This window comes from Coturnix japonica, chromosome 3, assembly GCF_001577835.2.
Source record: "Coturnix japonica isolate 7356 chromosome 3, Coturnix japonica 2.1, whole genome shotgun sequence".
NCBI lineage: Eukaryota > Metazoa > Chordata > Aves > Galliformes > Phasianidae > Coturnix > Coturnix japonica.
The window spans coordinates 98,153,967-98,175,821 of NC_029518.1; the positions used below are offsets into that span (position 1 = coordinate 98,153,967).

The following is a 21,855-nucleotide window of genomic DNA, read 5'->3' on the forward strand; positions in this document are numbered from 1 at the left end:
CCCAAAAGAGAAGTAATCCAAGTCCAACTAGAATTAAAATACCCAACCTTGCCAAAGGAAGGTCTGCACTAACTGAAAGGGCCGGAGATCTCTAACACACCTCTCTCTCTTGCAGGTCAGTGATAGACAAAGGTGCTTGGCTCATCAGTGCAAAGCAGGAGCTTTTCTTGTACCAAACGCATTCAGGTATTGCACTGATCCACCGCACTCCTTGCACTGTGCCATAGCAGTGCCAGTAGTGTCTAAGAAAGACCTCTGGTTGTTGTTCTTCCCAATGTGACCTCATTTGAGCATGTAGCTCTACTGGTACAGTAAGTTTTTTGGTGGGCTGACTACACAAAGCTTCAGGCCAAAAGTTGCAGCTTAATATGCTTAATATGCTGAGGTTGGGTGTGCTGCCATGGGCTGTGTTCTAAATCTCCGGTGAATCTGTGGTCCTCTTAAGGATATCTTTGAACACCCTCTTTTGGACAGTCTAATCTGAGAGTCAGCCAGGGTTTGGGATGGAGCTACTATCGTTATTCCTTGTCAGAGCACCAGCAGACTTGATGTATTGGATTTGAAGGGACTTTATATCACCTTCCCCCTTCAGTCGTACTGTTTGGTAGGAATGCAGTGCTGGCCATAAAAGTCTATAATGCAGGCCTTTGGATAGGGTAGTTCACCAGCTGCAAGGTGATGTTTAGCCAGTCCAAGTGCTGGAATCTGAATCCAAGGGCTGGTGAGTTGCAGGTTGCTGCACTTAGTTAAAAAAGATGTGGACCAAAGCACTTTATAACTTCCATGTGACATCTGTAGCTATGGTGAAAAGTCCTACCATGCTTTTGCCATTGTTTGCCTTTGTTTTGACCTTTGAAGAGGACCTAAATTAATATAATAATAGTAATTACCTTATAGGCTGTAACTTGGGAGCATGGATCAGCGAAGCCTGTTTGATTCACAGCAGTCTGTTCCAGTTGGAAGGAGTGCCAGCACACTGCTGGCTTTGACAGAAATAGGGCTGGGGTTCATATCTCCTGTGCTTGTTTTCAGATCCCCCTTTTCCTTCCTCTACAGAAATAGCCTCTGTGTTCCCAGCCAGTGGAAGTCTTGCAGGAGGAACTGACCTCACTATTAAAGGGGATTTTTTTGAGGAGCCCGTGCAGGTCACTGCTGCAGGTAACAGGAGAAATAGGCTGAAGGCTTTTGTAAACACACAAAGCCCATTCAGCCCAGCTGGTCTTCATGTGCAGTGATAGCATGGGAGTTGTGCTCACCATCAAGGAAGATCTGGCTATTTGGGCTACGGGGGTGAATGATTTTTCTTGGTGGCCATCGGATGTGGGTGGGGATGGGTTGGAGTTGGACTTGGTGGCCTTGGAGGCCTTTTCCAATCATAATGGTCCTCTGATTATTCTGCAGCTCATGCATTTCCACCTCTCAGTGGCACATCTGTCTCCTTTTCCTGCTGCCAGGTGTCCCCTGTAAAGTCAAGCATGTCTCTCCCTGGCAAATCATCTGCACCACTGAGGCTGTTGGCAGGAGCAGGATGCTTGGTGACCCCCAGCCGGGTATGATGTTCTGATAACCAAAGGTCCAACAGACCAACACATGTGGAAACAGAAATCATCAGGAAACTTGATTTTCCTAAACATGAAGCTAGTTTATCTTAGGTTCATGTAAGGAAAGGCAAAGGTGAAAGCTCAGCCCTCTGCCTGCAGATGGCCTATGGTGGGTGGAAGGCCAGCTCTAGGGCTGGGAAAAATGAGGGGGAAAAAGTATGTATGATGATTAGGGGACAGAATGAGGAACTAACGCTGCCGTAGAGACTTCTGGGGACATTGCCTGGTTAGAACATTGCAGTAGGAAACTACTGTGCATGTAATGGCGCTCAACTTACGTTGACTGTGGATCAGTTGTTTATTTCTTCCTCCAAGAGCAGTCATCTTAAGTTTGTTGGAAGCAGGTTGGTCTTGGAAGATTTTTGTTCTTACTGGTGGAGGCACAATGAATTTCCTAAAGTGGGAACAGTATTCTACAGTATTCATAGTGGGGAAAAATAAAAGTACCCCACAAATTGAGCCAATTTATTAATTGGTTATTAATTAGGTTCCTTACAGCACCAGTTCTATCATATGTGCTCTGGGATTGTTGTTGGCTGCTGCTGAGAATGCTTTTGTTCTACCTTTGTAGGAAATCGAGGGCTTCTCTTTGAAGTTTGGGATGACGCCTCTGATCTGACAGAAGCAGGGCCTGGATATAGATGGCAGTTTGTACCTAATGCCCAATCCCCAGTAAGATTTCTGTCTGCAGCAAAGCAGTCCTTCAGGTACTTGGTGATCTTAAAAGGAGATGAAGCTGTGGCAATCACCTTTAGTGTAGTGTAAGGTGTAGCAGTAACACCTGACAGCTCTTTTCAGCAGAGCCTGACTTCATAGCTCCTGTAAATCAAAGCAATCTGTCTGCTCTGAGGTCCTTTTGAAGCACAACGTATCCAGCAAAGTACTTTATTTCCCCCCTTTTTTGCTTTCCCTTGGCATTTCTGTTCTGCTTGACCTAGATGTGCTGAAGTAGCATGAAAGAAATTGCTGTAGAGGTAGAAGGAACTCTACTTAGACTCTGCCTTGGGTTGGAGATTTGGCCAGATGTGGAGGATAACATTCACAGCCCATGTTGGCAACTGCAGCCATAGATTATCCTCAGTTCTATGAAGACGTTTGAGCCATGTTGGTGCCTCTTGAGATGTGCCTAGGAAGAGCTTTGCAATGTGCTGGACATTTTCATTTTTCTATCACTTCTGTACTTTCCTCAGTTGATCCTGAGGGATTTTGAGCCTTTTCCTGCCTGTTGAGCAATAAGACTTTGCTTGAGAAGAAGCACATAGGAAAGATATTGGCAACAACAAAGCCATGCTGATCTTCATGTTACTAAGTATACACGTGGAGGTTGGGTGCTGGGTGGCAGGGATTTTGTGTATACATACTCTTGTGTATGTTATGGATGTTCTGCTTTTGCTTAGCTCCAGGCTTCGTGGATTTTTTGTGGCTCCTCAGACCAACAATTACACTTTCTGGATTCAGGCAGATGGTCCGGCGTCTCTGTACTTGAGTTCATCCCAAGACCCACAGCATAAGGTATTACTCATAGCAGGGAGACAAATAAGGCAGTCATGATAGGGGAGGCTTTAATTAAGGACATTTCTAGTGGGAGATTATCCCAATATGGATGGAATTGTTGGCCCTATTATGCACCTGTTGCAGAGTGATGCTTGTTTTGGTGTTATTTGACATTTGGCCCTATCAAACCCATTTGTCTCATGAAACATGTGCCGTTGTCTCTAGAGTCTTCAGGTGTCTTTTCCTGGAGACATTTTTCATCTGTGTTTCAGGAAATTGAGCTAGAGAACTGAAGACATCTATGAAAATCTACACGAGGAATTGTTAGTGGGGCTTATAAGGTCTGCCATAACAATTGTCTTGTTTATGTTATTGAGCCCTAAATCAAAGATCTTCAAGGTGATGGATTTTTTTTTGCTGTAGAATAGGAAAGAATGTATTGAAATATCAACCCACTGCTGTCTGCTACAAGGACAGCTCTGGTTTTGGAGCTGAAGGTGCTGTATTCTGGTGTTGTGAAATTGTCACTGGTTTGGTTCATCTGGACACAGGTGAGAATCGCTTCTCTCCCATCTGGCAATTTGGAATGGTCTGGGAAGTGGGTGAAGAACTGGAGTGAGAGTTGGCAGCCGAAATCCCAGAAGTTTGAGCTAACTGCTGGCCTGAAGTACTACTTGGAAGCACTACATCATGGAAAGGCACCCAGCAATGGGATGAGGGTTGGAGTCCAGATCCACAACACGTGGCTGAATCCCCAAGTGGTGAACAACTACTACATTGAGAGACATGAAATTTGGGCTCACGCCTTATGTCTTCCCGATGTACAGGTCTGTGCTGTGTTCTTGGCCCCTGTTGGACAGGGACTTTATACTAGATGACCTCCAGAGGTCCCTTTTAACCTCCAGAATTTAATGGGATGGCAGTGCATTCCCACTTCTTGTTGACCTGCTGATTTAGGTGATAATTACTGCCATGTAGCTGAAGGTATTTGTGGCTTTAACACTCATTGCCAGGTAGATGTTTTTATGGTGCATTATAATTTGCTCATGTGTAGAGTGCAGACTGGTTTTACCTTGCTTGTTACCTTATTCTTGATGCTAATTCATGAAACTTTGGGGTAGTTTCATTTTTTTTCCCTGCTTGTTGACAGCACATTCAAAGGGTTCACTATTAGATCAGCTCTCCATTGCAATTGGGTGATATGAACTTTCAGCTTTGCTCAGTGATGTGGGACATGGAATATCATCCAGTTCCAACCCTGTTTCCATGGGCGAGGTGCCCCCCACCAGCTCAGGCTGCCCAGGGCCCATCCATGGCCTTGAGCACCTCCAGGGATGGGACAATCACAACGCTCTGGGCTGCAGTCAGGACCATCTGTGGCTATCAGTGTGTCCGTGCAGATCACGTATCCCTTGTGTTCCTGTTAATTTGGGAACCCCAGACGTGTCAGGAGAGCCCATGGAGAGCAAGCACAGTTTAAGAGTAGCTGAAGGGATTCTTTATTATTAAATTTGTTACAGAAGCTTGAAAGGTCGCTATGTTTGCTCTGAGTTCCTCCTTGGTAGAAAATCCACATGGCAGACTTGATATCTTTGTGTCTTGTGAGACCTGTTCTCATCTATTTGTTTGCTTCCTCCTTTGGCAGATGCTGTCTGTGTCTGGCACGGGATGGTTCAGCATCTCCTGGAGCAATGCACCCCGCAGAATGATCCACACAAATTCCACTGCTCTTCAGGTAAGTGTCACACCCTAAAGGATTTTAAACCTGTAAGTTTAGGCTCTGTATTGGGCAGAATAGAGTCAATGCGGCTGTGACAGTGTAGAAGCTCTGCTGGAATGAGCCGGGCACCACTGTACTGTGACTGCTTCTCACTTTGTTTTTTTTTAAAGGTCCAAACAGCAATAGAGGAACTTCTTTCAGTTGGGTGTGACATTGAGCCAACGTCTGCTAAAATACTCTTCCATGATGGCTTTGAGAAAGAAGGTAGTGATTTAACAGGATTGGGATGTAATGATTAGTGTAGTATGGTCGGGTTGCGGTTGGACTTGATGATCTTTGAGGTCTTTTCTAACCTATGATTCTATGACCTATCCTGCCTTTCAGCACCCTTGAGCTAGGGAACAGCTGCCCTATGAATGTTCATAACTGATCTAGGCAGAACACTGAGGAGTGGAACTGTTGGGTACAGTTGTTTTGGACCTCTATTTCTGGCATGCCCATGAAAACTTTGACTGTATTTGTTTTCTGACTTCTTTTTTAAGCCTCTTATTCTGTTGGTTTTTATTTCCTTCAGGTACAGAAAACTCTGTCACTGTAGAACACGTTGTCTATGGAACAGAGCCATTCTGTGGGAGGTTCAGTGCTCGCAGCCCAAGCCAGCTGCTGAAAGCTTCCCCATCATCTCTACAAAGATACGACCTTACTGAATACACACATGTGAGCGGCTGCTCTCGCTGAGTAAATTCTAACTGTAATTATAAACACTGCTCTGTTTACATGAAATCATTTCCCTTCATTTTCTTTGCAGGTTTGTTTTGCACATAAAGGCCATGTGAACAACATCCTTCATATCTCAGTATCCTACACCAACCTTTCCTTGTGTTCAGTGGAAAGAAACCTCACCTGCCAGTGGGATTTTGATAGAACCGACCCTACAAGGTATCCAGACACACTGCACTGAGTTGACCTTTTCTATAGCGAGAGGTTGTTCTAGGAGAATAGGGAGCAGCAAGTTCTTGTTTGTCTAAAGAGAAATGGTCAGATGGGGGCAAACTGATGGATGCTCTGTCGCCATGCTATGCTGCTTATTGATTGGATCCTTCCATTTCTTTCTGTGTTCTGTAAGGCTGAGCGTGGGCTGTGTGTGTACCTCTGGGAGGGGGTTTCATATGACATCATATGACGTGATGGAAAGCAATAGGGACCTTGAGCAGTTGTCTGGAATTCCCAAGGGGCCTAAGCTTGGGATTGACCTCTATAGGGGAGGATGCTGAAGCAGGTATCTAAAGCTTTATATCATCCAGAGAGACTTGTTGAGTGATCAGATGTTGTGTGCAGGTAATCATAGCATCATCTGAGCTCATCTCTGAATTCATTCACTATAACTACCCAGCAATAAAACAAAGGCTGTACCACCTTGGTGTCTTCCAGCTGGACGTTCTCCTGCGCTGACCTCTGGATGGGGTGTGTGAGTCGCTCTGTGGCTCTCCAGGACCTTCTCATCAACACCCCAGTGTTCGTACATCAGATTGCCTTGTCGAGCACCCAAAAGGAAGCCACTGGGTTGTTCTACCTTGATGAAGTCATCATTGCAGACAGAGCTGTGACTGGTGAAGGAATCCATTTATTCTTTCCTTTGAATGTTGCAGTCATAGAATCTCATAATAGAATCATAGAATGGCTTGGGTTGAAAAGGACCACAATGGCCATCCAGTTCCAACCCCCTGCTATGTGAAGGGTCACCAACCAGCAGCCCAGGCTGCCCAGAGCCACATCCAGCCTGGCCTTGAATGCCTGCAGGGATGGGGCATCCACAGCCTGGGTCTTCCTAGGTTCCTTCATACAAAGCTTTAATGATGGAGCTAGTTAAAACCATTTCGAAGGGGAAGGCTGTTTCACAACAGGCGCAGATCTTTTTATTTATTTATTTATTTAATTTCTGTGGCAAGAACTAATTGCCAAACATCAACATCCTTAGTTTATCTGGAAATATTTCTATAAATGGAAATCCTGAATGCTGTTACTCAAAAAGCACTTGTTCCCCAGACCAACAAGATACATTTCCATCTCTGAAATGGAAATAAGTTAGGTGTGATTACATCTGTTCTCCTGACTCTGGTGGAGTCTTATGCTCTTTTTCCCTTCAGTTTCTCAGACGGATCCCAAACCACATCGGCTGGGTGGGCGGGTAATAGAGGCAGTAACTGTGGTGGGGTCTTCTCCTACTTACAACGTGTCCTGGCTGCTGTCTGGCTGTGGTGCAAGTCAGCCTCTTCTCTCCTTGAGGTAGGGACAATGTGATTCTCTCATATCCTCTAATAACAATAACAAATTCCCATAGGGCTCTTTATCATCTCAGAGGCTGTGCAGAGTAAGTCTGGTCCAGTTTAGAGATCCACGTACTTCCTTTTGCATTTTCTTCCTTAGGCATCTATGTGCAGGCTCTGCTCAGATAACTTCCATTAAGATGTCTACAATGCACGTGAGATGCATCTTCCCTAAGGCATCTACAATGTCTTCAAGTTCATAAGTGGTGGATAAAACTTCAACTTGCATTGTAGGTGTCTTAACGAAGGTATCTGTTTCTTGTGTTGAGGTAAAGAAGATCTAGTGTCCCCATGTTCTAATTTGTGCCCATTGCTCCTTGTCCTATTGCTGGCCATCACAAAGAAGAGCCTGGCCTCATCCATATAATACCCTTTATTTATAAGCATCAATAATGTATTCTTGCTCAGTTGGGATTGACCTGATGGGGCCAGAGCCAACGAAAGACAGAGACTGGAATGATTCAATCTCTAACCCTCTCACTGTGAGCAGTTGGTTCAGCTCAGTTAATTCACCCCAAAGCGAATGTTTAGATGGGACTATTGGTGGTAGGTTACGTGGGAGACATTGGTTGTACTCCGTGCTCTTAAACACACGGTGGCATCGTTGTACCACAGAAAGTCCCTTTTTATAGGGGGAAAAAGGGAGAGAATTGTATCGGCACGGTAGGAAAGATTTTAAGTTATATAAAATTAGGTTTGGGATGATTTCTGATCTGAAATACCAAGCTCTGCTTGTAGGGAGCATTTCCCCCTATGAAGACAGGCTGAGGGAGCTGGGCTTGTTCAGCCTGGAGGAAAGAAGGCTGCGGGGTGACCTCATTGCAGCCTTCCAATACCTAAAAGGAACCTATAACCAGGAGGGGAGTCAACTCTTTGACAGGGCCGGGTACTGGAGTACCCGAGTCTATTAGAAGAGTGACTGCCCTCTCCTGGGTCCTTCAGTTTTGCTCACATCCAGCCTCCTTCAATTAGAAGCCCTGGTGCCTTCACATGGCTCTGTCTCACACAGAGGTGCAGTGCTCTGTGAGGGCTCTGAGGAAGATGACCACCTCTACGTCTCCACGGAGGATGTGGGAGTCAGCGTTGCCATTCAGAGGCTGCAGGTGTCATCTCCACCTCTTGGAGGGACCTTCCGCATACACCTGGGAAGCACAGTGATATCAGGTAAGGTGCGGTGCGAGCACAGCTCCTGGGCTTGCCTTTGCAGTAAGCCAGGTGGAGATTGCAAGCAAATACAGAAGGGAAGGCTCAAAAACACACTCTGCAGCAGGCTATCTTAGTGCTGCCTTGCTTTGAATATCCTCCTTTAATTTATCATAGAGTTGGAAGGGCCCCTTTCAAGGCCATCTGTCCCACTGCCTGCACTGAACAGGGACACCCACAGCTCCATCAGTGCTCAGAGCCCATCCAGCCTGACCTTGGCTGTCTGCAGGGATGGGGCACCACCACCTCTCTGGGCAACCTGTGCCTCCCCCTTCAGTCTTCTCCAGACAGAACAGCCCCAGGAGATGCTCCAGGCCCCTCATCATTTCTTTATCCCTGACTTAGACAGCTTTATGATGGAAACAGGAACAACTGGAGAATGTTTGCTAGATTTTCTTAGTTATTAACTAACAGCATTTGGAATCCATTAGACTTTCCCCTGCTGACTTCTTTGTTTTGTCATTACAGATGTTTAAACCATCACAACATCTTCCTTTTGTGTGAACAGTCAGCTGTGCTCTCATAGGGATGGCCGTATTCACAGCTTTGTCTTTTGCAGGTGTTTCTGTGCACATCTCCTCCCACCAGCTCCTCAAGCTTCTGCAGACCAACACAGATCATTCTACAGCCCCATACTTCAACACCAGTGACTTCATTGTGACTAAAGACTCCGAGTCTTGCTGTGAAAGCATCTGGACTCTCACCTGGAGAACGAAAGCTGGAGACTTGCCCAATGTAATCAATGTATGGTCATTTCTTTTGGTAACATCCACTTTAAACCCCATTCATTGCCTTTTGTCACAGCCAATTGATTCTCTCAGTTTCCTTTTATGCAAGGAAAACCTCTTTATGGAAAAGAGCAAGAAACTGAAGTCCTTGTTCTTTGCCAGGTCTCTGCTGAAAACCTCACTGGTCTGAAGCCAGCTGTTTCCAGTCGTGTGGTTTATGATGGGGGTGTCTTTATTGGGCCAGTATTTGGGGACATGCTTGCTACCTCCAATAACAAAACACAGGTGGGTTAACACTGTGCCACACTTCCTACTGGTTCACCTGGATTCTGTAGGGTCAGGATTCTGACTGGTTTTCAGGTACTCAGTACTGCTGCTAAATCCTTTTGGAGACCTGTTTTGAGGTTCTCTGTGAAGCATTCAGATCATGCTTTCTCTTCTGTGGAGCAGTACTTAGTAGCTATTGCAAGTGAGAAGAGTTTATTTCTTTGTAGGCAGTGCTCAGGAGCTGATATTCCCTGGAATCCCAGCCATGCTAGGTCCTTTAGTGCTGCCATCAAAGTTGGGACTGATGCTGTATTCATCTGCAGGATTCCAGCCTCTATGCTGTTGAGTAAAATGAATGGGATGCTGCACCTGGTACTAGCGTGTGGATTGGGCTGGTCCTTCAGTTTCTGGATCTCAATTCTTGGTTGTAAAAAGGGAGCAGGTAAAGCTTCTTGGCTGGAGAAATCTGCTGAGCAGACAGATGCGCTGCAAATTCATGCACACGGATGGATGCCTTTGCCTCCAGCAAAGACTGCAGGGTGCTGCAGTGATAACTGCACAAGGCTGGATGTGCTCAAAGCTCTGCTGCTGGGCTTCAGCAGCACCTGCAGTGAGGTCACCCTGCTCTGCTTCTTTTATTTCTTCTTTTTTTCCTTTTCCAGGGAGGAGAGATGGAGATACAGCTTCCAAAACTGTGCTGCTTTATCAAAGATGAGCCCTAGCAAGCCATGCAACGAAACTTGTGCCAATGCAGTAGCTGGACAGATGTGGCTTTAGAAAGCGTCACTTTAGAGTAACCTTCTTCTCTATCTCCAGGTGGTGGTGCTGGTGAATGATGTCCCAGCAAACTGTTCTGGTTTCTGCTCTTTCCAGTTCAGCCAGGAAATGACACCCTTAGTCAGTGCCGTGGAGTATTCAGCAGGTAATGGGGCTTTGGGTCTGCACCAGATGGGGGGGAGATGGCTGTGGAAAAGGGCTGTCAAACACTGATGTTTGTATTCTTTTGGGAAACTTCTGGTTTTTAGGGAAGTTGTGCTTCCAAATTCAGTACTTGGGATGAGTTTGATACTTGAAGTATGTAGCATTAACACAGTTTTACACAGGCAAGATATTGGAGGCTCAAAGGGAAGAGGAACAGCGATAGAGTTGGTGGGAAAACAGCTCTTAGTGCTTTTATTTTTAGTAAAAGTTGCACAAAAAGGAATGTCTGGACAAGGACATGCAGGAATGGGCATGAGGAGATCATGTGCTCAGGGATGTGATTTAGTGGAGGGGTTTTAGAGTTAGGGTACTGGTTAGGCTGCGGTTGGACTTGATCTTCAAGGTCTTTTCCAACCTGGGTAATTCTATGATCATCAGTGTTGTAGTTTCCAGTATGTTTCCATGAAGATGATGAAAGCTTTTACCTGTTGCTCGAACATAAATCCTGTGCACTGATAATCCATACTTAATGAGTTTGTTTGATTATATTCCTTCAGATGATGGATCCCAGGTCACGGTAATGATCAGGGGAGTTGGTTTCTCTGAGAAGAACACAACCCTGCAGGTACAGGTGAAGAACACGACTTGCTCTGTCGTAATGTCGAATCAAACCCAAGTGGTCTGCAAGATGGAGAGGCTGCCACTTGGAGTCCACCAGCTGACATTATTAGTGAGGCCTTATGGCTTTGCACTCAATGCCAGCACAGGAGAAGGCATCTTCCTAAGAGTTGAGCCCAGGCTGGCAGCCATTGAACCTCCCAGAGCTTCAGAAATAGGTAGGTATATCAGATGAGCTCAAAGGGGATGTCTGCTTTTGTGTCTTTCTTTTTACACCTTGTTTTTTTTTTCTGTTACATTTCCACCACCAAGGTCTTCATCCGATAGAAGAAAACATAATATAGCTAACATAATATAGGCAATACAGTGCGTACCACAAGGTATTGGGGCAAGTTTATTGTAAAAATGGCATCTTTCTTGGGTTGTGTGTGAGATCAACCAACACATACCTGGATAGTTCTGTACTTGAATAGTAAATTTAAGTGAGGTGTGTTCCTTCCAGCAACTGAGAAGAGCACTAGAGTATCATGGCTTATCTTCCTATATCTATTTGATGTATTAGAACCATCAGGATTCATCTGACCTAGTTGTAAAATGGCTAAACTTATTTTCAAGCAGCTGGGAGTATGCCTAGAAATGGTATGACATACTCTATCAATAGAAGTTCACCCAGACTTTGTTTGCAATCCTGTTAGCTCTGTTAGTGAGGAGCTTTGAGTTCATATTAACACGCATCACTGAGAGCAGGAGCGTTGGTCGTGCTGGTACCGCATGGCTTAGAAAACTGAAGTGTGCCACGTTTGGTCACCTAGGAATGATTGGCAGAGGGGGATTGTGGTCTGTGAACCTATGTGGATGACACATGGGATGGACTTGAATGAATGTGTGAGCTCTTAAGATGAAAATTAAGCCGCTAGTCACCTCTCTTCTTGCTGGGGCGCATCCTTGTCCTTTTCTTTCCTATCTGTTTTCTCTAATGAACATCATGTCAGGTTGAGACTCGCTCTAATTCATATGAAAAACAAAGGAAAAAAAACAATGACAAGTTTTAGTGCTTAGGTCTTTCTTCTCATTTCCTTCCATGACAATATGGCTTTTCTCCAAATTACAGTGATCTGTCACTCATTAAAAAGAAAGCAAGTATAATGCTATCTTACATTACATATGCCTTGAACGTTTATAATTGGAAAGAATTACAGCTTCCATCTGTGTTTTTAATTTCTTCCATTTAAAATACCTCTCTTCAATTTTATCGTAAAGTGCACATATGCAGTATTTCATTGCATATCAATGCAAGTGTAGACATCAAAACTTAAGACCATTACTCTTGAACAACATGCATGGAATCCATACTCTCAGTCTCCTTATCTGGCAACAATCAATCACAGGAGCCAAGTGGCTTCAGTCTTGAGATATTCTTATTTCTGACTTAGTGTTGCTGGGGATGACTTGGACTGTAATATCACTGGTCCCAGTGGTGCCATGCTGAGGATTCACGCTGAGCCCACAGTGTAAGCATGAGATGCTTGCTTAGAGATCATAGAATCACAGCATGGCCTGGGTTGCAAAGACCCACAGTGTTCATCTTATTCCAACCCCCTGCTGTGTGCAGGGTCACCAACCAGCAGCCCAGGCTGCCCAGAGCCACATCCAGCCTGGCCTTGAATGCCTGCAGGGATGGGGCATCTACAGCCTCCTTGGGCAACCTGTTCCAGTGCATCACCACCCTCTGGGGGAAAAACTTCCTCCTAAGATCCAACCTGAACCTCCCCTGTCTCAGTTTCAAACCATTCCCCCTTGTTCTGTCACTGCCCACCCTTGTAAAGAGCCATTCCCCCTCCTGTTTATACGCTCCCTTCAAGTACTGGAAGGCCACAGTGAGGTCTCCCTGGAGCCTTCTCCAAGCTAACCAAGCCCAACTCCTCAACCTTTTTTCATAGGAGAGGTGCTCCAGCCCTCTTGAGTGGAAGGAGCTTCCTGCTAATCCACCTGATTGCTGTTTATCCAGTTCTGCTTCCAGTTAGGGAAATTGTAGGAGACACTTATAGGCTTCTCCGATGCTTTAGAGAACCCTCTAACTTTGCTCACAACTCTGCAAAGTCCCAAGCTCTGCCAAGCCAGCATCTATGTGAAATTTCCTAACCACATGCTTGAGGCTTTTCTGGCAGCAGGGTGCTCAGCAGCTTTTTGAACTGTGAAAACACCTGCTGTGTCAAGCTTGTTTTTAGTTCTTAGTCCTTCTTCCTTTCTTCCTGGTTTCATTCTTGGGCTGGGTTTCTTTCTAGGAGGGAGATCACAGCCCAGACCTTGCTGGCTTAAATAAGTATGTCATTAAAAGATAAACTGAGAAATAAGCAGTTCTCTTATGTATCATGAACCAGAATTCAGGGAATAGACAGCAAGGGTAAATAACAGAGAAGAAGGGTGAAAGAGGCAACTTAGGGCAAAGCAAGATGGAAGGTGATTATTCCCAGATCAGCCAGTAGACTATTCCCTTCTGTAGCCACCTAGTAATAAAGGGTCTTTTGCAGAATAGACTGTTCTGTGTCTTTCATGTAATTAAAAATAATTGTTTTTGTAGGAGGATTGAGAGTGGCTCTCAGGGGGACTGGTCTGGAAGGGGTAAACCTGGTGTTGTTTGGATCTCAGCCTTGCCCAGTTTTGGAGGATACCAGAAATTCAACACGAATTGAATGTATAGTTCCTTCTCGGGTAAGAAACCACATATTTTTTGGGATACAGTCAATTAAGTGGTAGCCCACAAGCCTTTTACATAGCCCTGGCCTAAGCAAATGGAAGTCTATCAGCCAGGTCCCGGCTGTGGGGTATTTGAGCCGGGACTTCATCTACATTTTAGGCCAGCCTAATTAACAACAGCTTTTGATTTATGAAACCGAGTGGAACAGTCAGAAACACCAACACTTTGCACAGTTTAATGCATGTACAAATTTGGGAGCTACCATGTGCTTGACTTACTGGGTGTGGGAGATACATGTACACAGGAAATAATTATGTTTCTTTTATGGGCTCATTTGTATTCCCGATGCTTTCTTTGCTTCTGTTTCTAGGGGGCAGAAGATGCTGCTGTCCATGTGACACTAATTTCTGGGTACCAATCAACAATAATCACTGGCTTATTCCAGTATGACCCTTCCTTAAACCCTGCAGTTGTATCCCTGAGCAGAAACAGAAGTGGCTTAGCAGGTGAAAAGCATTTAAGTGCAAATGGGTGTGTTGGGCATCAACTGCAGCCCTGTTGTTATTGCTAATGGTGGTTGGATGGAGGCAGTTGAGGTCTATAGAGTTCAATGGCATTATGTTTTATCTTGTTGATTTCTTTTTGGATTGGAAGGGATCTTTTGAGATCATCTAGTTCCAACTCCCTGCTATAGGCAGGGATACCTCCCTCTAAGAAACTACGAAGAGAACAGAAGTATTCCTGTTTTGTTTTGTCTTTTTATGTAGCCCATTCCTACAAGGATACTCTCTGAAGTTTCTTTTTCCAATTTCTTAATGCATCTCTTAACAAAGTTCCCTCCAGCACAGAGAGTTGGCATGGATGCAGGGGGTGAGACAGCTCTGATGGCAACAAGACCCAGTGCCTGCTGCACACCTGACATTTCTATCCCTTTCCCCAGTGCCCTTGTCATTTCTTATTACTCCAGAATGTGTAAGGAAGAGAGAATGTCCTTTATCATCTGAATATTATTCAGATACGATAGCACCAAGGGGAGATTGTTCTAGCCGTGGGCAGCCCAGGTGCAAGGAACTCCTTAATGTTATGGTGTCTCCTGAACAGTGCTGGGACTCAGTACAATCTTCTATTCGAAACCTCTGCAGCTTCAGCTTTTAATATAATTTTCCTCCTATATAATAAAAAGAATAAATAAATTACATGGATGCCTTCCAGGCATCTAGGATTAAGCTGACAATTGACCAAGAGTCCAAAAAGTTCATGTTATTCATGCATTCAGCTTCACAGGCTTTCAAACTTTATTTGACTGTGCATGCTGAAGGGAAGAGCATTGGTTTCCATGTCTTCTCAGAGCAGCTTTGTATACATTATCTTGATTGTGGATTTGACTCTTAACAAGGTGTGGATGTTTAGGATATCTATATTGAGTGCATAGATGTTACCCTAAATATCTGCCTATAGACTGAGAATGGCTCTAGGTGACTGTAGCCAAGTTCACGATATTAACATCTGGTGATCTTATTGAGAAGGCAAAGAAATTAATAGAACACAGACACCACAGTCTTCTAGTTTCTGGGTTTTGGCTGATGGACCTGAGTGGACCTTATGGTTATATGTGCTAAAATAACCACTGCCATTGAAATAATTTCATCAGTTCTCCTCCTTGCAGGGGGTCAGGAGCTTCAGATTGGAATATCCTCATTTGTGAACTACCGTGGGTCAGATATCAAGGTCCAAATTGGGGACGTGTGGGCACAGATCCAGGCACAGATGGACAGTGGTCTTAATGTGATGCTTCCAGCCTTGGCTGCGGGATGGTACAACGTTTCTGTCATCATCAGTGGTGTTGCTCTTGCTTCAGACAGGTGTGTGAATGTTTGCACTTCCCTTAAGATATAGATTTTCTTCTCCATCCTGGTTGTTATCTTAGGGTTAATTTGAAGAGGGAGGTAAGAATTCATAAATGCTGTATCTAACATGAAAATCTGCTGTATGGTGTGAAATTACATGTGATTATCAAGGCATACATTGATCTCCAGGTCAACAAACTGCTAATGCTAGTCTGCTGATTCCCCTTGGATTGGTAGGAGAGAAACAGTTGACTTGATGGAAAAATGCGTATATTCAGGCAATCAAAGGTACTCAAAAATTCAAGTCAAATACAGATAAATCCTTCTGTAGGAGAACAAGAAGAAATGTTTCATGAGAAAAACAAAAGCTGGTTTAAAAAACATGTATGTATGCTAGAGAATGTTAAATTATTCTATCTGGACCATGAAAATGGTGGAGTTGCCATCCCTGGAGGTGTTTTGGAAAGAACAGAAGTAGTGCTTACAGACATGGTTTAGTGGGCAGAGTTGGTGGTAGGTGGACTTCTAAGATCATCCAGTCCAACCGTCCACCTACCACCTCCACTGATACTGGAGTCTGTTAGCAGCACTTTGTATCCAGGAATAAAGAGCAGGGCTTCAGACTGGGTGTTAGGAAATGACTATTTGCTGAGAGGGTGGTGGTCATGGCCCTGAGCTGCCTGAGTTCTGGGAGTGTTGGGACACCCCTCTCAACTGTTGGGTTTGGGTGGTGCTGTGTAGAGCCATCAGTTGGGCTTGGTGATCCTTGTGGGTCCCTTCCAGCTTGGATATTCTATGACTTAGAAAGAGCTTGATCATCTCAAATGACATTCCTGGTCTCTAGAGGGATAAATTGCAGGTGTGGGAAGATCTTCTTCTGCAGAGCATCTTACTAGATGAAGGATTGCTTTTAAAAGGAGAGCAATGAGGAAGAAAAAAAAACAAACAGGGCTATCTGTTATCTCACCACCCTCACAGTAATGAATTTCTTGCTAATATCTAGTTTAAATATGCCCTCTCTTCAGGTTTAAGAAATCAAAGATGTTCCACAAAGAAAGCAAAGCCCCCAAACCTTCTGTGTTGCTTGTTTTGCAGGGTTGAGCCATTAATCCACTACATCTCGGAGGTCTTCAGCATCGAGCCATGTTGCGGATCTTTCCTGGGTAAATAATGGTACATCTGCAGCCACTTACGGAGGTTAAAGGGATCAAGGGCACAGTTTCTTTACAGGACTGGAAAGAGCATCCCGTTTCACATTGGTTTAAATGAGGGTGTCTTAAATCTGTGACTCTTTATTATGCAGACATCAGACTTGAAGCAGCCTGGGAACGTGGGATTTCAGCAAGCATCCCCCGATCTGGTTGGCTCAGGGGTCCCAGTGCTTTGGGTTTGATTTCCACACGTCTTTGCATGTTCCCTTTGGGGAAACAAAGCACACCCACACCTGACTTATATGTGCTGTATCTATCAGTCGTTACGCCTCCATCTTTCATGGCTTTATGTGTGGAAGTTAAGCAGATGGTAGGATGCGATGTTGGTTTCAAGCAAACACTCTTTTCAATCGATCCCAAAAGAGATATCTGTTTTTGTGAACTTGAAAACACACACAAAAAAACCTTTTTCAGCTTTAACTTCAATCAAAACTGAAATATTGATTAATCCTATTCCGTACTTCAAACATCGGAAATCATTTTAACTGCGTTTCGGAGCAAATTATCACTGAAGTAAAAACAAAAATTCCACTTGAGATCTTTAAAGCAGAGATTTTGGGTTATCCTATTTTGCCATTTGCCTGCGGGGTGGAGGAGAGTTGAATCCATTTGGTGAATATTACATGAACTCTTTGGAACTCTTATAGAGAAGACAGAAATTTCTGTGCTGTAACTTCAGGTCCTCCCCAGTTTCCATTTCCCAGCCTCACAACGTGCTTAAAGATAGGGAAAGCTCTGGCTTTGTGCTGTGTTATTTAGCTCGATGATTTGTGAAGTGCCGAAGCCTTTAAAGAAGAGAGATTAGTTTGAGCTTAGAGGGGCAAAGGCTGTTACTTCTGAAGCTTTAACTGCGTTAAGGAAGAAAAATATTGGACCCCTCTTTTCATTTTTAGGGGGTAAATTGGAAGGTATCCACCGATTAACTCTTGGCTGCAGTTTTGTGAAGGGCTTAAGCAGGCAGGGCATGGAGGGGCTAACTAAATGGAGATGGGGAGATGTTCTAGCTGGCTTTGTGAGGCTGCAGTGGGCTTGGAAGGGTGGAATTAACATGGGAATGCTGAAAGTTTTGCATCTTTCTTACCACTTCCTAAAAAACCCAGATTGCTACTTCAGTGCTGTTCTTATCCTCAGCACGCTGATAGTTCACGTACAGTCATTCGTTCCTTTCTTGCACATAATATCCTTTCTGTTTGTTTTCCTCCTAAGGTGGGACGCTGCTCACAATCTCTGGGCTGGGCTTTAGCCAAAATCAGTCCCTGGTTTCCATTTCAATAAATGAACAAAGCTGTCTGGTTACCCATTTGGCAGAAGAGACCATTTGGTGCCTGACCCCACCAGCTGCTAACTGGTCTGATGAAGTTTCTCAAGATGTCCCTGTCGCAGTAAATATACTCATTAGCAATAGCTCAATTCATCACGTTCCCATCGCAAAAAGCATCACCTTTAATTACCAAAGAGCTTTGACACCTCTGGTTACCACAGTTGAACTGGAGATTTTGGAGAGTAGCCTTCTCTTGAGCATCCAGGGGGTAAACATCACTGGATCTGTGGCTCAGCTGGGAGACAGCGAGTGTGAGCTTGAGCTGCAACGTGACAATGAGTCTGCAATGTTTTATCAGTGCTCTTTACCATTTAGCAACCTGGAACCTGGGATTTACCCTGTCCGGGTTCTCCAGAGACAGCTTGGATATTCCCATGTGACAGCAAGGCAGCAGACCATCACAGTAACTCCACGGATAACCTCCATATTCCCATCACAAGGATCTATTTGTGGTGGGATGTTACTTACTATATCAGGGATTGCTTTAAGATCCAGAAGAGATTTGGGACAGGTCAGCTTGGATGGTAATTATTCCTGTGAGCTCCAGAGCTCTGATAACAGCACCATTAAGTGTGTGGTCCTTCCAGAGACACACCTTTTGCCTTACCAGTGGTGGGCTGAGGTTTCTTGGGCTCTTAATGTCACAGTGACTGTCAATGGAATCAACAGTGTCTGCTTTGGGGATTGTACACTCCACCTTCATGAGCACTCAACTCCCCTTGTTGATGGGGTGACCTGGGAGGCCAATGGGACGTACACCGATGTGACCATCAAAGGGCAGAGATTGGCATGGCCAGGTGACAGCCCTGTGGTGCTTGTGAATGACCAGGGTGTCTGCAAGGTCACTTTTTGGAATGAGACCAACATCAGGTGCTGGATGGACTGTATTGCCCCAGGGGAGCATAATATCTCCATATCCAACAGAAGTGGGAGAGCTTGCTTCAGAAGTACATCCAGTGTTCTCACCACCGTGCCTCAAGTGCATCAGTTTTACCCCCAGAACTTCAGTACCAATGGTGGAGGCCTGCTCACCTTTGCAGGTGCAGCACTGAAAGGAAAGAGCAGGACATCTGTTCTCATTGGTCAGCAACCATGCCTCATCCTCAGTGTCACCTGCGTAGCCATCCTGTGTACGGTGCCCCCAGGCAATGGTACCAGGGCTCTGAGGTTGACAGTAGATGGCATCTCCTACGATATTGGACAAATTAGTTACAATGAGGAGTCTACACCAACTTTCCTTTCGCTTCTTGTGACTGGCCTCCAATTAACAATGAATGTATCGCAGGTCACGGAGATGGACACCATCCATGTATTTGTTGGAGACTCTGCTTGTAGGGGTGTCACCATCACCCACTCGGAGCTGCATTGCTCTCCTCCTCTGCTCCCTGCTGGTGATTACCCTGTGCTGGGCCTGGATGTCCCCAGGGGCTGGGCTTCCTCCAACCTGACCTTCATCTCTCAGCTTACAGTGACAGCTGTGCATTGCAATTGGGGTGAGTCACAAAAGGTTGTTCCTCCAAGAGGTGCCGTGTGAAGGGCTGGGATTGTTTTTTGCATGACAGCAAACATTTTGAGTTCATAGAAACACTCACATTGATTGCTAGCAACCGGGCTGTGTCTTACATCTCATTTTCTGTTCTCTTCCAAGGTGGCTTGAATGGAGGAGTGGTTCACCTGCATGGAACTGGATTTTCCCCAGGGCAGACTTTGGTCACCATCTGTGGCAGCCCCTGTGAAATGCTGGGCAATGCAACGACAACGAGCCTTAGCTGTCTTGTACCACGTTTGCATGGTCAGCTAAGACACAAAATCTGGCACTGTGTTAAAAATACCCCCTAAAACCATATATTGACCCAAAAAGGGGAATGGTTGCAGTGTATGTTGTACTGTGGGAAAAGAAAGTTGAAGCAGCCCTGGAGAGAAGAGAGGAACCAAAATAGGCTTCTGTTTTTTGAGTTCATTCCGAAGTCTGTTGATGTTAGGGGTGTTTTTGCATCTATGGCTGTGGGCTTTGGTTCCACTTGTGGCCTGAGCTGCCACACGTGCTTTGTGGCTGTGTATGAGGTGTGAACAGCAGTTCTTTATGACTGAGAACCCAAAGGGCTGGGACTTATTGATCCTTGAGGTCCCTTCCAATCCAAGCCATTCTATGACTCAAGTTACATTAAATGTCTTTTCTGTGGCTTTTGGCTTTATGATGGGACAGCTTCAGTGGGATACGAGTTTGGTGGGACAGGGTGAATGCCTGGAAGGGTGAATGATGCACTATGGCCAGTTCATACCTTGGGAAAGCTGGAGTTGAGGATTTGAATTCCTTGAGAGCAATATTAGATCATCCCTCAGGCAGAGCATCCTGTTTAATGGGAGAGAGGCAGCACTGTAGGGAATGTTGCCAGCTCTGTCTCTCTCAAAGAGAAATAACTGCCCCAATTGTGGAGAAAACTTCCAAACAGGCACATGCTTGAACAAGACGTTTTTCCTCCCTCCCCTATTGGCAGCACATTATTAAGCTCCTAATGTTGGCAAGAGGCAGCATTAAAGATTTCTAAATCTCATCCTGATATATAAGCTCTGATTTTTGAGTGGAGCCCGGAGTTGGACTCTATGATCCTTATGGGCCCTTTCCAACTTGGAATATTCTATGATTCTGTGCTTCTATAGATTCAGTTCCCTAAACACTATGTACAGAGTGACTGCCTTGGTGCCACAGCATTGCAGTACTGATGGAACAGATCTTAGCAGCTCCATAGATTTGATGCTGGGAGGAAAATCTGGAGATCTACAGAAATCCTTGTGATTCTGTGGCCATCCAAATGACCAGAGATCTCATCTGGGGACCTGGAAGAAAAGTGGCTTTGAAGGTTTCCATGAGGTTAGATTGCCAGGGTTCTCCTCAAAGGTGTGGAAACTCCGTCCTTGGGAACAGTCAGAAGGTGGCTTGATTAATTGCTGAGCATCCAATCCAGTGTGAAATTTAGCATTGCTTTGGACAGGGGTTAGGATGAGTGGTGTCTTGAAGTGCCTTCCATAGAAACCCTGAAGCATTAAGGTTGGAAATGATCACTAAGATCTTTTTTGGAGCCCGGGGAAATCCATCTTACAGGGAGCTCTGCAATTCCTTTTCCCAACACGAGATGTCAGCAAGTGAATGCTGATTGCTGCCCATTTGCTGGCTGAAGTTTCTGAATGAGAAGATGCAAAGGGAGGGAGACCTCCCCAAGCAAAGGGGGACACACGTCCACTCAGAAGCCACCCCCCCTCTATCTCCTGCTGTGGTTTTTGCACTTATCTCAGCAGTCGGGTTACCATGTTATTTTCTGTAATGTGTGTTGATGCATTTACAGTTTTTTTTGTTTTTTTTTTCTCTCAACTAAAAAAGTCCTTTGTGGGTTTACAAGACTATTAGCAGTCACTGAGAGGTGTATGTAGCCTGTGCATGGCTGCACAGTTATGTATAACATTAGTGCTGCTTTCCAGACTGCTTTCCTCTTAGTGTTTGGGGTGTTATGTCCTCCACTATTTAGGGCATTAAATGCAGTCTCACCTCATTCTTTACCTGCTGCCATTTGCCTGAAGGAGTTTGCCAGTTGCAGCTCTCATGTCCTTTCTTTTGTAGCTTTTTCCATGTGAAAGAGGTGGCAAAGGGATCCTAAGGATGTGAGCCATGAAGGTCCTGGGTCTGTAAGGTCCCTCCAGTGCAGGGACTGCTGCAGCCAGGTGTGAAGCTCAGGTGCCATTTCCCAGCTCTTCACTTGGCCCAGGGGTTGCTAAATGAGAACTCAAGCCGAGTTTCTCCTGTTGGAACATACCATGAAGTGGATGACGTGGAAATGCCTCCCCTGCATAGCTTGGGGGTATCAGGGAAGCTCTCTTCACCCCTTAGTGATGGGCCATGTTGT

At 45.1% G+C, this 21,855-nt stretch overlaps 1 protein-coding gene across 4 annotated transcripts in view; it reads left to right on the forward strand.

Moving 5' to 3' along the window:
- PKHD1 (PKHD1 ciliary IPT domain containing fibrocystin/polyductin) overlaps positions 1–21,855 on the forward strand; it is a 191,966-nt gene that overhangs the window by 12,166 nt on the left and 157,945 nt on the right. For all 4 annotated transcript variants that reach the window (XM_015859836.2, XM_015859832.2, XM_015859833.2 and 1 more), the window contains 23 exons: positions 116–186; positions 1,057–1,158; positions 1,455–1,550; positions 2,173–2,308; positions 2,999–3,113; positions 3,647–3,922; positions 4,741–4,830; positions 4,986–5,079; positions 5,390–5,532; positions 5,624–5,754; positions 6,247–6,425; positions 6,963–7,101; positions 8,152–8,306; positions 8,905–9,089; positions 9,236–9,358; positions 10,157–10,262; positions 10,819–11,097; positions 13,461–13,591; positions 13,948–14,083; positions 15,244–15,439; positions 16,520–16,587; positions 17,842–19,449; positions 19,605–19,748. In XM_015859836.2, the coding sequence (XP_015715322.1) occupies positions 116–186; positions 1,057–1,158; positions 1,455–1,550; positions 2,173–2,308; positions 2,999–3,113; positions 3,647–3,922; positions 4,741–4,830; positions 4,986–5,079; positions 5,390–5,532; positions 5,624–5,754; positions 6,247–6,425; positions 6,963–7,101; positions 8,152–8,306; positions 8,905–9,089; positions 9,236–9,358; positions 10,157–10,262; positions 10,819–11,097; positions 13,461–13,591; positions 13,948–14,083; positions 15,244–15,439; positions 16,520–16,587; positions 17,842–19,449; positions 19,605–19,748 (4,703 nt within the window). The remainder of the gene's footprint in view (positions 1–115; positions 187–1,056; positions 1,159–1,454; positions 1,551–2,172; positions 2,309–2,998; positions 3,114–3,646; positions 3,923–4,740; positions 4,831–4,985; positions 5,080–5,389; positions 5,533–5,623; positions 5,755–6,246; positions 6,426–6,962; positions 7,102–8,151; positions 8,307–8,904; positions 9,090–9,235; positions 9,359–10,156; positions 10,263–10,818; positions 11,098–13,460; positions 13,592–13,947; positions 14,084–15,243; positions 15,440–16,519; positions 16,588–17,841; positions 19,450–19,604; positions 19,749–21,855) is intronic.